The 17,838-nt window shown below is 36.2% G+C and overlaps 2 protein-coding genes across 2 annotated transcripts in view; both read right to left on the bottom strand.

Moving 5' to 3' along the window:
- Positions 1-7,444, bottom strand: part of tmem131l (transmembrane 131 like) — a 32,030-nt gene extending 24,586 nt beyond the window's left edge. Inside the window, exons 1-3 of the mRNA XM_079238217.1 lie at positions 7,320-7,444; positions 6,548-6,621; positions 1,879-1,922 (exon numbers count right to left, since the gene is read on the bottom strand). Of these exons, the coding sequence (XP_079094343.1) occupies positions 1,879-1,922; positions 6,548-6,621; positions 7,320-7,443 (242 nt within the window). The 5' untranslated portion in view covers position 7,444. The remainder of the gene's footprint in view (positions 1-1,878; positions 1,923-6,547; positions 6,622-7,319) is intronic.
- A 2,696-nt stretch (positions 7,445-10,140) lies between these two features.
- The window catches only part of mnd1 (meiotic nuclear divisions 1 homolog), a gene marked incomplete at its 5' end in the record, with an annotated part of 13,475 nt that continues 5,777 nt past the window's right edge, over positions 10,141-17,838 (bottom strand). The window contains 4 exons of the mRNA XM_079263523.1: positions 10,141-10,262; positions 12,371-12,415; positions 15,403-15,517; positions 15,623-15,697. Coding sequence (XP_079119649.1) covers positions 10,156-10,262; positions 12,371-12,415; positions 15,403-15,517; positions 15,623-15,697 — 342 coding nt within the window. The 3' untranslated portion in view covers positions 10,141-10,155. The remainder of the gene's footprint in view (positions 10,263-12,370; positions 12,416-15,402; positions 15,518-15,622; positions 15,698-17,838) is intronic.

Here is a 17,838-nt window from a genome sequence, read left to right on the forward strand (position 1 = left end):
CTGGCCACTTCAGAGAACAAAAATAACAGTTCTGTTTGGTGCTATTTGATCTCTGGGTTAAAACGCAAATAAAGTGTTAGCAGTGACCTCAGGCATGATCCTCGCTAGAGGTTAACAACAGACTACAGTTAAGGTCAAATCTTGTTCACAGATATTTTGGCAGAAGGCAGACACAATGAGAATGAGGGTGAAAATAAAAGGATGCCACTTTTGTATCTAAGCGTTGAGAAGAACATGGTTGTGGAAGATCATGTAAAGTAGATAAGTGGAGATGAGTGGGATGGAGAGAAGTAAAAGTAAGGAGGCTAAGACATTTTGGCACATCACTTGAAACAGACGGAAATATCATTAACCTCTGAATCTGCAGCTTGCTTTGCTATTTAGGCTGGGAGAGGGTGATGGCAGGCTTGGTAAGTGCCTGATAACCGCGGCACGAGAGGCCTCACAGCCAAAAGCTCTGGAGGTCTTCAGGTCAACCAGCGCTATAAAGCCTCTTTGGCCACGTGCCTCTCTGCATTTAAAAATAGCCCTACACCCAAAATGTTCAACTGATGATGACTGAATATAAACTTTATGAACTTCATATCAAACACTTGTAGCTTATTATAAATTTCATGAAAGGGACCCTGTACTTTAAGCAACCTCATATTGCTGGGTTTCATTTATAAACACTGTAAACAAACCTAAGCTGAGATAAGATGATTTCAGTCAGCAAAATTAGACCTCTGTGTTTCAAGACTCATGCTGAATAAGCACGATTTCAAGGATGTTTCAGTGGAATAAAAGAATATCATGTGGATGAAAAAAAGTATTCAACCAGACTACATAAATATATAACTTAATGGACAGTAAAAAGGAAATCAATTCTCAAAACATCTACAATGTCATTTGAGAAATAAATCCCAATATTATCAAATGAGATTCCAAAAAAAAAAAAAACTTTAGTTATTTTGTCTTGCAAATATTATTTTATGTAATACATTGCAGCACCTCTAATACAAACCTGAAGCAAGAAACACAGAAATTTGAAGGCTTGTATTTTGCCAATTTCTGTATATGACCAGCAATGACTGACAGGATTACAAAGAATTTTTTTGTTCCCAGTTAATTTTTCTCTAAGAAAAAGTGTCAAAAGCAAAGATAAATACAGGATACTTTGTGTGTGACTTAAAAATAAATAAAATACTCAACACCAACAGGTTTCAAAAATGGTAATTTCTAAATAATTACCACTGATACTTTATATGAAAACATTTTTTAGTTATTTTTAAAGGGGAACAAAAGCACCAGAGAAAGTCAGACCTCTCCTCCTTTTTCTTTCAAGGAGTTCTAAAATTAGTCAGGAATTTGGTTCTGTGCCTCTGTAACACACGCCCCCAACTCTCTCCATCACACGGTCCCTCACTCACTAACATAAACAACACTGCCTGCACACGGAGGAAGACATTTATATCAGCTTTTTACAGCCAAACTATGCCATGTGAGAATACAGAAGCATGTCACCTCCCAAATACAGATCAATTCTATTTAACTCAATCTTCAAAGATCTATATTTACTTGTAAGCTAATAAAAGAAATGTGAGGATTTTTTCGTAACTCTTAGTTTTAAAAAAAATAAATAAATAAAAATGTGCAAAATAAAAAAAGATAAGACCTGCTGGAAATTCTGTCAATTGCCATTGAATCATAACTAAATCTTTAATGAAGTTTGTAGACTTAAACTGTACGCAGCTCTAAGGGAAATGTAAATTTCTTTAATCTGGGGCTGATCCACGTTGGTACGTAAATCATTAGGAATGTGGGAGGAATACAAAAACAAACAAACAAATAAAAACACAAACACACATATACTGGAGGTTAATGAAGAAAACTGCTTACCTGTCCTCTAGTGGAAGACTATCTTTTCTTCGCTCCTTGTCCACCTGAAAATTTTAAAAAAAAAAAAAATTCTGTAAGGCCAAAATGGCTAATTCCTACCAATTTGAATTGGCATTTCAACAATAAAAAACATTTCAAATGCCTCTGGTGGTGGTGTAAACTGGCATACACTGTATTTTCTATCACAGAATAATCTAAAAGCACATTGATGAAGACTCCTGTTTTAATTTGCACCACCAGTTTTTTTTTCTGGAGAAACAGTCACTATAAATAAACCATGAAACACAAGAACCATGGAAACTAGAGTGACATGAAATCTTTTGCATTCTCTAAGATAGAGCATTCATCATGTTTTGCCAGTCTTGGCAGTTCATAATAAGAGTTCCTGTTGATGTTCAACCAGATTCTCACAATGTACACGTAGGCCCAGTGAAGTCAATAGCACAACATGGAATTGCTGATCAGTCATTTAACACAAGATTGTTTCTCCCTGGTACCATATATATTATGGGTTTTATGGTACGTCAAAATCAGGGTTTGGTACATACCTAGGTTTTACGGTCATAGTTTGTTTGTTTTTTTTATACTGTTCAACTAATGCAAAACATAAAACTGCTCAACTTTGGTGTGAATGTTTTTAATTCAATTTAAAATTAAATCAAACAAAAAAAAAAATGAAAATGCTTACAGTGAATTCCAATAAAAGAACAATAAAAATAAAAGGCATAAAGATATAGCCCACTCTATTTTAATGGAGGGTATCTGCACATACATATATCATAAGAGAGTGTAATGTTGTAAGAGGAAAAGTAAAGAATTTACTCAAACTTGTACAAATTTATAGTTCAATGTTTTTTAAAGGACATTTTTAATGGCATGTAAGTTGTAAGAGAAAGTAACACTTGACTAGCTGCCAGCCTATGACATGCATGGTTAATAAAGCAACTGAATCAGCACACTTTTTAGATAAAGCCTGTATTAAAAGTAAATAATAAAACAAAAAACAAAACTTTCACTGTTTTTCACATTATATTTTTACTTTATTTTATTATCATTAAAGACAAAAATTGCCAGACAAAATAATAAAAGAAAGTCCTAGTTTACAAATAATTCAAATAGAAATACTTTAAAAAATTATAGAAAAACAGTCTTCAAGCTTTCCATCGGGAGTTTTCAGCAAGATTTCACTTCCATCCAACATAACTTAGCCCAAGACTGCTTTCATATCATCCACTTCTCTATATCCATTTACAAACCACACAAAACAAATTTAACATCCTTATTCTGTCTGAACTGACTATGGAAAGACTGAAGGGATAAAACAGGGAGACCAGGGAAGATGCATAGCCCTACTAAGGATTCAGGAAAAAACACATCTCTGGCAATCTGTTTGATGCCCCAAGATCTAAAAACATTTAGGGAGCATTGTCACTTTTTTTTAAACAGTGAGAACTTAGAAATTTTGTATCATTGATACACTACCATTGATATATTGGCCAAAAAAGCAACAGTTCTCAGTGTTAGCAGCTAAATGTTTGGTGAACATAATGAAATGGAAAAACTGGGTTTTCTAGAGCTTATGGAGTCAAATACTCCTAAGGAATTATGATACAGGGTCTTAATGGCGTTTTTAACCCACAATTTGCCATTACATAATACCATATATGTTTGAAAAGCTTGGGCCAGTCCAGGCTTGTGGAAACAAGAGATGCATAACCTATCAATTATGCATGGCTGAACTAAAAATGAGGGAAATGCAAGTGTCTGAGAGAAAGCTAGCAGTCAAATTGTTCTGTCACTGTGGTGTGTGGTCTGGATTCTCAGGTTGTTCACCATTACTTAAAATAATGTGCTCATGTTTGTGTACATAAGAAGAAGAAGAAGAGGGGGTATGGCGTGCCGTGGTCACACCAAATCTTGAAAAGGGATCTGTTGAATACAGCTGTAAACTGATGTAAGAAAAAGCAATTGCAATTTTTTTCTTCTTGTTTTAATCAAAGCGTGTGATAGACATTTTACGAAGACTTCAGCAAATCATGTTAGCTTTTGAAAAAAAAAAAAAAGGTGCCATGCATTACAAACAGGATGTACAGCACACATTTATCTACAACTGTATGTTTGTTCTGCATGGGTCACAAAGATAAGATCTGGTCTCTTAAAAAAGCAGAAAACACAATTTCCATAATACTAAAAAAAAACAAAAAAAAAAAAACAAACACCAGTGAAGAGAACAAGTTTAGCTTCTATCTATGTGATATTGTCATAAATTCTGAACTCTGACGTAGACTTTTACATCTTTCCACTTGCTGAACATTTACTAGCCCACCACATTGCATCTAAACACAACTTAATATAATTGCTTTAAGATATTTAAATCTTCATGATAGTACAAGTAAACGCTCCATTATTTCTGCTTTATTGTGAACAGGGTTTCAATATCAAATTGTGACACAATATATTGTAGACCATTCTTAGTGATGCCACATTGTTTGTTACACCATCATGTTGGGTGGCAAAAGGGTAGCTTCCCTTATCGAGTGCCTTTTAATCTGCTGGTAACTATTTCTCATCAAGCATGCTACTAGCGGACTTCCCACTTTCACACCAGTTCAGCACTTATGTGGTCAAGTCAGCAATACTTATTAAAAAAATGTGTGCTGAAAACCTGTATGATTTTTCAAAATCCTGATATAAGAAACTCGATAACTTCTAACTGATGGAAATTTTGCACGATTTACGATACGTTACCACCACATTTAAAATGACCAAGTCAATCAATAGTTGCACTTCACAGAGGAAGAATTAAACCTTATGAGCCTTTAGAGGCTGATAAATATTTCATGGCAGGATAGACCAGCCAAGCTGGGAGTAGTACAGTAGCTTTGTTTCTCTTTATGCATCATGTAGTGCTAAAAAATAACAGGTTGTGTATTAAAGGTTTTAGCAAATAAGACACTATTATATCCAATAAGTAAATAAAAGGAAGTGAAAAATACTTTCCTCCAAAGAAATTTATAATGCCTCCCAGCCTCTTTGAAACTTGCCATATTATTAATGTAATACAATTAATGCTTACTTACAACCCACTGGGTAAGCACAATGAAAAAACAAAAAATGCTGATGCTACTCCCCAGCAGGCACACCTGAAGTAAGAATATTCAACAGCAGAACTGCACAAAAAAGGTATGAATCTCAAAAAGCAAAATAGTTATTCATTTGTTTTCTGAACTGTTTAGTCCAATTAAGGGTCATCACCAGTAAAATATAAAAACTATAAAAGATTTTAGTGATTCCGATTTCTTATAGTTTTAAAACAATAATAAAAAAGGATCAGTTACAAATCCAAAAGTCTTTGGCAGACGGTATAAATGTTTCGGCTGGTTGGCTGTACTATACATTACTTTGTGCATTACAACCTTAAATAACCATAGAAGCAAACGCAACTTAACTGGCTCTCGAGCAGCCACACCAGAGAATCAAGACAGCCATATCATGCTCTGGTTAACATTGTAACTGAGACACTTGCTCCATTCATAGTTAAAACACTGTTAAAGCACCAAACAATGTCAAAAATTCTGCCAGTTATTCAGCAAGGCACAGACAAGTGCAAAATAAAGAAAATTAACCAATACATGTACTAATATTTTGTCAAATTATCTTTGCTGCTTCTTAAACATTACTAATAATTATCTTCAATGCTGAATCATCTTATTCTGTTATCTATATTGCCAGAATGCTTTTGGTAATCATTGCAGTGTGCACACTGTAGATCCAAGCTTTAACAAACTTATTCAAATAGTAACTAAAATCATTTCCGTGGAAATTATGTAATTTTGGTGTATTTTCGTAGACACCAGATCCTGCCTTTAAGTAGAATTAGTTATTTTATGTCCAAAAACTCACCCTTCCGATTATCATATTCTATTTATAAAAGGTAACTAAATAATCAACATTGGCTTCTTCCTTGCTCCTGCAGAAAATGGCACACCTCCCCCTCAGGTGACATGATAAGTCAGCTGGTGAACTCATGACAGGTTATCAGTAAACTCAACTTCTGCTGGTCATAATCTCTGTACTCAGCAAATACATGGTCATCACAAATGTCTATGGGAGAAAGATAGAAAACTGTTGTGCACAACCTAAAATGAAATCCTCCACAAAAAACACAACAAATGCAGAGGCCAAAGATGCAGCATATAATTACAAAGTAATAAGTAGGAAAGGGTTGCAAGGAAGACTTCAGGTTGCTTACTTGGTAGTACTTGACACCTATATGTTTTCAGTGTGCACAGCATATTGAACTGTTCAATGCACACAAAACTATAAACAAAATGAATGGCCAAAGCCACATGGTGGTGTCCAACTCTTGCTTAATTTTGGAGTCATGCATTTAACTTTATTTTTTTATTTATTTATTTTTAAAAAGCAAGATAATCAAGCTTTGTGCAATAAATTTGACAAAAACCACAAATTGTTGCCGTCATTTATACTTCGTATAAAAGAGCGTTTATGCACAACTCGACCATCTGCAGAGTTAAGCGAAACACAACGCGGCTTATCTTACACACCTTCATTCATCCGGCAGCTTTTTAATCCTCAATGTACTGCCTTATCATATTATCAGTCCTTCCTCTGTACTATCCCTACTAAGAAATAAAAGTATGATTACCTGAAGTGGGACAAAAGGATCTGCCTCCTCTGGTGGCCAGACCTCGACCACGCTGGTGGACATCTGACTCAGAGCTTTGTGGAAGCAAGAAATCACATTCACAGTTAAATGTTTGGGAAGATACAATAGTACTGTAACCGAAGAGCATAATTAAGCAGACTTTATAAACAGATTGCAAATTGTCTGTAATTGGTTATTACAACCGAATTAAGTGACACAATGGAAATGACAGGAGTAAGGAAACGACTTCGCTTCGGCAGGCTTACAGAGGCTGTTTGCTAGCAGCTTGTTTAGCGGGTTAGCTCGGCAGCTAACAACCCAGGAAAACATCCCTTGCTTGGGACACAAAAAACGACCGTTTACCCATGTAGGATTCGCCTAAGTTATGATGTACATTTATTATAATCACACCCGAAAATTAGCCCTTCAAAATCCTATCAAGGCCACTTTCTTGGCTGAGCAAGCTAGAGTTTCGTTAAACAGCACAGGGAACTGGCAGACAGCTAGCGACAACTAATACTAGTAAACATTCGCCACAATACTCTTACAAGTTGGAAGAAATCAATTTGTGCTTTTATAAAAACTCCAATAATTATTATGAATATTTTCATGTATTCAAACATTATTGGCTTTAGGGCAGCTCTGTTTGAGACTCATTTCCCACTGTAACGCTTGCTGTCAGGTAGCTAACTTAACGTGTTCTTTTTTTTCTCCCTGCAGTGGTCGCGTTAACATTATAGCAAAGAAAGGGTAAATAAAGGTGAGCACACACCTTGCAGCTGCGCCCCTCCGTGTTGAACAAAAGGAAGAACTAATTGAAGTAATCCTAATAGTATATTAATCCACGTTTTCCTGTGACAGTGGCTGCCTTGGTGGAAATCGTGTAGCCCCGCCATGCTGCCCTTTCAGCTAGCAGCCTGCCGTGTGTTCCGCTGCGTTGGTCTTTCTCTCTGCAAGCAAACATGCAGCAGCTCCCTCCTTCTGTCCCTCCCTGCTGCTGAAACACGCCGTGCAGTGGGTGTAGCTTGCATGAGTGTTGTGGAAGTTTAACCTGGCAAACGCGAAACAAAGGCATCGTGCAACATTATTCAAATAGTCGGTGGTGGAGTGTAACTGAGTCCTGGATAATGTGAGTTCTTTCACAAATGCTAACACTCCTACTTCATGCGGTGCTTTTAATTAAAGAGTGCATGTAAGTGCTATAGGAAGCAAAATAAATTTAACTCTGTTTAATACATTAAGAACATAATACGGTATATATTACACCTGCACACACTACAATAACTTTCAGTGGAAACTTTTTTTTAAAAAAAAACTATTACGTAAGTCTAACATAAATACACCATAACAGGAAGGTGGGTCAGAGAGAACAGGGATTGGTTTATGAACATTTGTAGCTTTGAAACCTAACCAAAACCTACACCATGGAAAGATATATGTAAAATGGTTATGGTTTGAAGGCCAAAAGAAGTAAAATGACATATTCTAACACAATTTCCAGTTATTTCACAAAAATATCTGGGAGGAGTTTATTTGAAACCAGGTTTTTCCAGTATACCCCTTTAAAAAGGCTGATCAGCTTTGTTTGATACAGGAACCAACACTAATAGGTAGTCAATTTTTTAAGTGAAAGTTTGAAGTTAAGGTAGACTGTTCCCTTTACAGGCAAGGCATGTTGCACACCAGAACCAGAATCAGAAGACTTCTATTGACATTGTCTGTGAACAATTCACAGACTAAGAACTTGTTTCTGTGAGGTGCTGAATAATAAAAAAAAATAAAAACACTGCATAATAAAGGTAAAAATACAGCTATTTTACAAATGAGGTAAGGGCATGCAGAGAAATTATTATATATATATATATATATATATATATATATATATATATATATATATATATATATATATATATATACACACACACACACACACACATATTAAAGTACGTATATATGTGTATATGCGTGTATGGGGAAAAAAATTTGTATATATATATATATATATATATATATATATATATATACATATATACACATACATACATACACACACGCAAATATATGTGTGTGTGTGTGTGTATATGTGTGTGTGTATATATATACATATATATATATATATATGTGTGTGTGTAAGTGTATAATAAGGTAAAAGTATTCTTGTATATAGACATGCAGATATGTACAGTAGCATCTGATCGTGCAAATTGGCAGTGCAATAGATTAAAACAATCTAGTGTATATACATACAGATATGTACTGTGGCATTCGAATGAAGTTAAATAAAAAACTTCAGCATTCGAGCTGAAGTTAATAGTGCTTTTAAGTTGGTGAAGTAAACCTCTGCACCATCTTATACGAATGTTGACACAGAATGTCAGACCTATGAATCAGAACAGGTTGTGCCAGTACACACCTGAAGCAGAGCTTCACACATATGGGCGTGTCACAGCCAGGCAGCAAAACTTTTTTTTTTTTTTTTTTTGTGGGTTTGTTTTTGTATGCTTATTTAGGTTGCCAGATTACACACTTAGAAGAGCGACTTTAAACAGCTTCAAATAGGATGAAGTATACACACTTTTTTCTTCATAAAAAAATATTTATTGTTCACACAAAAATAACAGCCTACATAAGGTCTGTAATCAAAGGACAAAGTAGAAGTATCTCATTCATTTACTGGTAGGAAACCAAACTGATGAGTAAGACAGGATGAGCACAAAGCATCTTTGAAATTCAAATCAGCCAACTAGATGAGACACCAATCAGGTCAAATGAATAAACATGTAACACCCAACTACACGTTTTGCCTTGCCTTAAACAGAAAAGAAAGATGATGAAAACAGGGCAGCAGTCAGTCCAAACAAGTCAAGACAGCAAAGTTAGTTTTTTTTCTTCATTTTGAAAGTGAGGGTGATGCCTTGGGGTGGGGTGTGCTTAAATGGCAGCAAGTAAAACTGCAAAGTACAGGAGGCCTAGTGCAAATGCAAACAGGTTTATAAAGCTTAGAGGCTAATTTAATTTGCAGTTCAAAAGGGGTTAAATAGAAATCAAATTTGTGTTTGTTTTATAAAGAAAAAACATGCTCAACAACAATTGCAGGACATTTCATCAGTAAATGTTTTCTGCCATTTGTTCAAGTGTACTTTCTTGAATTAAAACTACTGGATGTTAATATAAAATAAAGAAATTAAACAGGGAAAATATGTATTCAACACCAAACCATCTGTTTAAGCCATATAAACACAAACGTTGGACATATAGATGGTATGAGTATCATTTCCTTTCCATCATCAGCTTGGAGCTCTCAGTTTTCATGCAAACAGGTGTCAGGCTGCCGATTTGTGTTTATCGCACAACTCTGCCACCCCTCTCTAGCACCAATGGTTGGATCCGTCTCTTCTCTGGTTGCAGCTAAGCAACATGTATACTGAAAGTTCATCTGGAACAAAACAAATCATGGATATTCCACCGTGAACTGCAAAAGTGAAACCTGGCTTCTTTATTTTCCCTCCACTACACAGAACAGAAACTAGAAATGCAGAGACCAGGAAGTAGCTTTCAAACAGAAGTGTCAACAGACATTTTTGCGCGTGTGTGTCCATGAAGAGTCTTCAGTCCATGTAATCAAAGTCCTCAGGGATGCCAAAGGCTTTATTAATACGGCTGTCATCAAAGGCAAACTTTTTCTTTGTCCAGGACTTGATGGCAAAAACATTGTCTGGAAACAGAAATTAGGATCTGTTGCTTAATCAGAGGAGGAACACGGATAATACATTTAATAATACAGTTATTTAGATGAACAGCAGAGCCTGTCGGGGAACAGGAGAACAGTTATAGACTTAACACCAGTTTAGCCCAACTATAAAACCATCTGCTCTGTTTGGCTTTATGTATTTATTCTGTTTTGGAGAAAGTCAACTTCTTGATGAGAGCAAAAAATTTCCCACCAGTTACGAGGGAAGAGCGCCTGGAAATTATTTGGACAATTAGAGCAAATCTGGAAGATCTTAGTAGGGACTTTAAGAAAGGTGAGGTGGTCAGAGATTGCTTACAAGAATCTGATATTAACAGATAACAAGGGTGCCTTGCTAGTATAATTTCAGTGTAAAAATGAGGGAAAGAAGACATTTCTCCAATAATCTAAAGAGGTTTCTGTTTTCAGTTTGATTTTATCTTTTTATTTTTCCTCTTAAAGTTATGCAGAAAATTTACATTTGATACTTTAAATGTTTAATTTACCTTTTATACTGACATCAAAAAGGGAGTAAAGCGTCTGCTAAATGATAGTAGAATAGAACAGGACAGAATAGAATAGAATAAAAAGACATGCAAGGATAAAGGTCCCATATTATGCCAAATTCACTTCCTAACAATTTTCCAACAGTCATATGTGTCCCTGTAGTCTTTGTATGGGGCCCAAAAATGAGAAAATTGTACTCTTTCACTTGCTTGCTCCACTTTTCAGCAAATGTGTGCTCAAATGGATGAGCCTATGATATTTCCCTTTCTGACTTCAAGAAGGGAAATAATCACTACCATAGTAGTGGAGTCTGCCACCTCACCTGTCCCCCAGAAGACAAAATCTGTAAAACTTGGAGGATATTTGACTTATGAGACAAGTCAAATATCATAACTTGTAAAATAGCAAATCAAACACCATCTCATCTGGGGCGTACGCCAAGAAATAATGAATCTGACTATCAGTTCATCCCTGTCCTGTTGGGTCACTGCACTCAACTCGATGTAAGGTAAGTGATAAAATGTGTCAAGGCTTGTATGGGTGTGTCTCAGTCTTATTTCTCCACTGCTACAGTCAAACTGCACATCACTGTCAAATATTGAAGCAACTGCTGCTCTGCACAATTCAGCATTATGGCTGCTGTGTGAAGCTCTGTGTTCTGTTACATCCTAAAATAACAAACGATAGCAAAAACAGGAGTACAACAAAAAGGCATGCCAAGTTGCATCAGCTTTTTCAGGTCAGTTTTATTGCTGCGTCAAGTGCTTGGCAGCAGTCACTACCAAGAACTTACAGCAGTCTTAACATTATAGCCTGCAACTCGATAAAAAAAAGGTTTCATACTGTCCACCGCAGTAGAAGTGCAAAATACTGGTGATGTTCCAGCCAGATATGACCCAGTCCCTTTAAAAGTGTAATTCTGTGACCACAAAGCGAGAATTTGACAACAAAACTGATAACATGACCATGTGAACAAGCCGCCCATTAGCCCAAAACCAAATCAGTCCTGCAAGAGATGCAATTCAGCAGCTTTTCAATGAATTCCTGCTTTAACACACCTGAATCAAATTTAATGGATTTAGCAGCCTATTGAGTTCTACACAAGGACTCCTTCACTTGAATCTGGTGTGTTGGAGCAGGAAACATGGAAACCTAGTGGATGGCACCTATTGTAGGACCAGACTGAGTATCCAGTTATGGGACAACAGCTTCTCCTGGTTCCACAGCATGAACAAATGTTCTGAGAGGGTCTGAGCACTGACTGCTGAGAGGTGAGAGCTTCCAGTTGGAAATCTGTGTTTTAATTTGTAATCAATGCAATAAATACTCTAATACTTATTTTTCAACTTGGCAGGTTTTCTCTTTGTAAAATGACATATAAAGTGGGATTGTAACTAAAATTGGTTCCAATTCTCATCAAGCCTTAATGTACAAATAAATGTCTTTGACAAAACTCCAAAACTATACGAAACCATTAAACATTGGAAGCTTTCTGTCTGTTTTCAACTTTCAGCTGTGATGCTGGAGCCATACAGCCATACAATCTTTACGTTGGTTACAGGTTGATTAAGATTAAAATGACCTACCTGTCCACCGGGAAACAGCATCTTTTGCTATGACATTTGACTTTCCTGCAAGACAAAAGTCATGATTATTGTGTGAACATGTAAAGTACACCCATGAATTTATTTATTAACCTTAATTTATTTATAGAACACAGACAAACCAGCTATCATGGCCCACCGACTTATATCCTTTTCTGGTTTGCGTTGTTGTCAAAAATGTTTTTCTTTATTCACCAGAGAAAATGCTCATTATAACCAGAAAATTAAATCTGAGTCTCGCTTGTAAAAATGAACCTAAAACACTAATTTTATTCTGTTGTCGCTGACTGGGTGTTGAAAGAGAACTGATGTTGACATAAGTAATATATCATAAGACAATGCATGAATATTTATTTTAAAAAATGTTCAGGTGATATAGAGCAATTTTATTCTATTCTACAGTCATTTAGCAGATGCCTTTATCCAAAGCAACTTACATGTGATAAGTTTTCAATTAACCAATAGAAATACATTCTGTAGTGCATACTTAGTAAATGGGAGGAAAAAAAAAAAAAAACTTTTGAAAACTTTGAGTAACATTCTTAACTATCAATCAGCATTTTAAGTTTGCTCTCTGACATGGTTTAAGCAGGAATAGATTGCTCTGATTCATATGCCCTGTGGTGGTTTTAACCCCACCTGTTATTAAAACAGCTTAGTTGTAACTTCAGGTGAAGCAACCATCAGCAGTGATTTAAAACTGGTGCATTAAAAAACATTTGGGTATAAAGTTTGACTGCTTTGGTTCTTTTTTTTTTTTTTTGTATAATCCAATGAATAAGTAAATACAGTGAACTAAAAATAATTTTTCAAGAGTCAATCCAATGGTTGCAACAGCAGCTTGTATCAGGGATTACTGTCTTACATGCACCAAGTGGCAGACATGTTTATTTATTTATGATAAGCAGTTCTCAAAGCAAATCACACTTTTTAAACAAGTGATTATCGGGATTATTAGGTTAAAACACATTTCCATGGAAACCCTGAGCAACATTTTAAAGCATTGTTAGCTAAATGTAATAATTTAGCTAACACCTCTACAGATCTTACAGTAAAGACTTCAATGAAACGTGTGAAAAGATGACTTCAGGTGTCTGTAATGCAGGTACCATTCTGCAAGTCCAATCAGATGCCTCTCTGAGAAACATGTACCATAATATGATACACTCAGCACATGGCTGCACATGCCTTTTCTGTCGTCTCTGAGAAAAGATGTTATCTTCAACAAAGCTGTGTGTGGTGTGTGTTTTAGAAGGCCTGTAGGCATGTGGAGACAGATGGGTGAAAAAGAATGAAAGCATTTTCTGCCTCCTGGAATATTTCATTTTTGAATTGGTTACATCATGTGCATTTATTATCAGGTGTGCAAGACATGCAGTGAGATGGGAGTGTCCGTATTGTTTTTAAACAGCCAAATAAAAACAGGATATGTTTTTTTAAAAAATACTGTCTACATGTAGCAGCAATGGATTTTGATTAATCTGGGTTTAAGGTGAGGCTTTTTTTTTTTTAAACAGCAATGACTCCTTTCAGATGCTCTGAGACAGACGTGCCATCTTCAGATATCAGGTCTGTAACATTAATAGCTTCATGGATCTCTTTAAAAGGATATTAGTTTAGTTTAGTTTTTTCTTTAGTTGTACTTGTAAGAAAACTTAATGTATAATCAGTGTCAGAAACTTTCCTGACAGGAAAAATAAAGCTAAAGTCTAGTCAAAACAGTGCCACTGAAAGGGTATATTTTCACTTATCAAAAAAAGACATTTTACCTGTTTGACTTGGAGCATTATTGTGGACATTTGTACTGCTTCACTTTAAGTCAAATAACTGCAGAAGAACACCCACGCCGTGTCACAAACTGCAGTATGTTCAAAAATAATCCAGTGTTTAACATGATGTGGGGAAATGGACTGTATCAAACTCCGTTTTATCAGTTGTCTCAATCAGAATTGATCTGATAACAGTTTTCAGACGTGACAAATCAAACCAAAAGACAAAAAAATAAAAAAACAGTTAGGGACTGATCATGTGTCAATGTTTAATATCTTATCGTCACACTGGTGTGGAAAAAACACAGCCCAGCTTGGCGCACACTAAGCACAGGTCTGGTGCAACATTGGGAGGTGTAGGTAAACAGACCCGATACTTTTAGAACACCACACATGTCATATGGGCAGAGCCAGAAACTCACACCCTGTAATGCAAGTGAGCTCTAACACAAATACAAAGCAGTCTAGGATGCTTGTAATACCTCTAAAAGCTGTGCACTGTGTGGTCATAGCACGGAAAAAGCATGCAACAGCCAGCAGTTTAGGTCCAGTAGTCAAAATTGTAACACCTGCCCTGTGAGCTCAGAGGTTATGAGGTTCACTTTGACCACAATTAAAACTGACATGCAGTTGTTTAGACCAAACGATACCTCTGCTTCAGCAGGAAGCCTTTCACTGCTCACACTTGCTTTCTTGTGTGAATATTTAACTATGATTACTGCCGAAATTCCAAACATCCATAAAAGTGTATGTCCATGAATGTCTGCACTGTTTTCATAGGTGCCGTAATGGCATTTCGTATCAGGTACACACCTTCAGATATTGTCTGAGCTGTTTCCCACAAGAGGATCAGCTGCAGGCAGTTGTGTTACCTGTTGCTAAGGCTCATACTCTGCACACGCATGAAGACAACAGATTAGGGGTGGCATTTTTTTTTTTTTTTAACTTGTGTATGTAGATGTAGGCTATGTGTCCTTGGAAACCACTGCATTTGTTGATCAGCTAAACCACATATTCTTAAAGTATTTGAAGGTGTGAGCACTTGTGCAACTGGCTTTTTGTGCTTCTTTTTATTTGTATATTTTCCCCCACCAGATTTGTTTTTCAGTTAAATTGTAAAGCTTATAGATGCAGAAAACATGGAAAAAGTTTTAAAACTTTAAAAGTGTGTACACTTTTTATATCCACTATATATACTGTGTGTAACATATGTACACAAACCCAACAAGTTCAACTTGTACTCACTCATCTCCTCGATGACTTCTGGGTCACATTCGCGGTACTTCTCCAGCTCAGCCTGCAGCTGTGTTCGTTCTTCTCTCAGAGCCTTCAGCTCTTTCAGCAAAGAGCCTCTTTCTTTCTGCACATGAACAGATTTTAAACTCAGGTTTCTCCATGAAAGTGTAGCATCAAAGATGTATCACTGATTTCAGTATGAAATTTCACAATATGAACATGTTCTTACTGTATCTTGGCGTCCTAATTTCGCTTTTTCAACAGCTTTTTGTAGAGACACTTTCTTCTGCTTTGCATCTGAACTCTTGAAAATACAAAAACATTCAGGCATACACCTTGTATTAAACCAAAGTTTCCTAAAATGTGACAATAAAATCATACTAATGTGGATATCAAGATGTACTGAAACTGAAAACAGTGAAACAAAATCCTGCAAACAGCTGAAACTTCAACAGCAGTTAAGCTAGCCCAGTTTGTGAAACCTTTTACTACCAAGAAAATTACCTTCACCTTTGATGGAGCCTTTAAATTGGACTTAAAGGCTAAAACAATTCCAATAATTTAATCAAGTGTGTAGAGAAAAGATCTGTAATTTGGTGGGCATTTGTCATCTTTTTAGGTGCAATGTGAGATATACAAACAGATGGTTACAAGCTACCGTTAATCTAAAGACTAAATACAATGGCAGCTTCCTAACATCTAGAAAATGTTTTGTGTCTGGTACAGTGCAATTATATTCAGTGAGAACCTGCTGTTTTCTAACCCTCAACGTCTGTCCCAGAAATCTGTTGGCTATCGTTCTCCGGAGGAGTCACCATACCTCACACCATCTGTCGGCCATGAGACAAGCGAGGAAGTGGGTCATCACAGATCATGAGATATTTAAAGTCAAACAGTGTGACTTTCTGTGGCAACAAATCTGTCATAAAAGTGAAACATGAAAGACTTTCAAGTCACATTAAAACCTCCTGAGACCTAACATCCTCAGGAGGTGGATGTTGAGGGCTGCACGGTGTCGTAGTGGTCAGAAAGAAGGTCGCTGGTTCAAGCCTCGGCTGGGGGAGGTTTGAACAGTGACCTGTGTGGAGTTTGTATGTTCTACCCGTGTATGTGTTAGTTCTCTCTGGGTACTGTGAGCGTGTGTGCTTGTCTCTCTGTGTGGCCCTGTGATGGACTGGTGACATGTCCAGGGTGTACCCTGCCTCTCTCCCAGTGATTGCTGGGATAGGCTCCAGCATCCTCACTCACCTGAATTAGACTAAGTGGTTAAAAAAAATAAATAAATAATGAAACTTGTTAAACACTTAGGCTCTCACTTGGTTCAGTCAGAAAATTTTTTTTTTTTTTTTTTTCAAATTAATATTAGATTTTTATCGACATTTATACAAAATATTTTTTAAGCATAAGAATATGTGTATTCATAAAATTTCATTGACAGGTTCCATGACCCATACAGATAGAAGCAATCCAACGCAAGACAAACTAAAACTTCCGTCTGAGGCTGTTAAGAAAAAATGAACGCTTACTGTTGCTTTCTACATACCTGACTTTTTTTTTTCTATTTTGGATAAATAAAATTGCAACAATAAGAAAAAAAAGTGTTGTATTTCAGGGTATGTGCATGACATTTGAAAAAAAGAAGTCTCATTTGTGTTTTCATCCAGTTTCATTTTTCACCCCATCATGGCAAAAGTATACAGTTGCTTTAAGGCTGATGTCTACTGGTTTACATCAATCTTTGAGTCATTTCACAAATTCTCAATTAGACTTGAGGTTGGACTTTAACTCAGTCATTCTAACAAATGTAAATATTCCTTTAATCCACTTGGGTTACTTTAGAAGGATGCTTGGAGTCATTGTGCTACCGGAAGGTTCCTACCCAGTCTCTTCCCAGCACCATCCATCACTCCCCATTTCTGACCATTTTCCAAGTGCCTGCTGTTTAAAAAACGAAAAAAAACAAAAACATTCCCACAGCATGAAGCTACTACCACCGTGCTTCTCTGTGGAGCTGATGTTCTTGAGGTGTTGAAAAGTATCATGTTTGCACGAAACACAATAATTTTCTTGTTGGCCAAACAGTTATATTTCAGTCTCGTCTGACCAGAAGACCTTTTTATACGTGTTTGAGGAGTTTTCCACATGCCTCCTGGTGAACTTTCCTTCAAACAGCTGCTTACTATGCTAACTTCCATAAAATGAAGCAATGTGAAGCTCATCAAATCAAAAATGATTCTTTTTTTCCTAACTAAGAGCAGCACAGGTGCTTTACATAAGAAACAACAGTGATTAAATATCGAAATTAAAAGAATTTCAAACATTAAATTAAAAATAAGCCTTCACATATCCAGGTTCATTGGATAACCAAGTTAAAAACAAACACCTTCATTATCTCTCACACACTCATACAGATAACACACAATCCACAAAGGCATACTTTGCCAT

The sequence above is a fragment of the Telmatherina bonti genome, assembly GCF_933228915.1.
Source record: "Telmatherina bonti genome assembly, chromosome: 3".
Lineage (NCBI taxonomy): Eukaryota > Metazoa > Chordata > Actinopteri > Atheriniformes > Telmatherinidae > Telmatherina > Telmatherina bonti.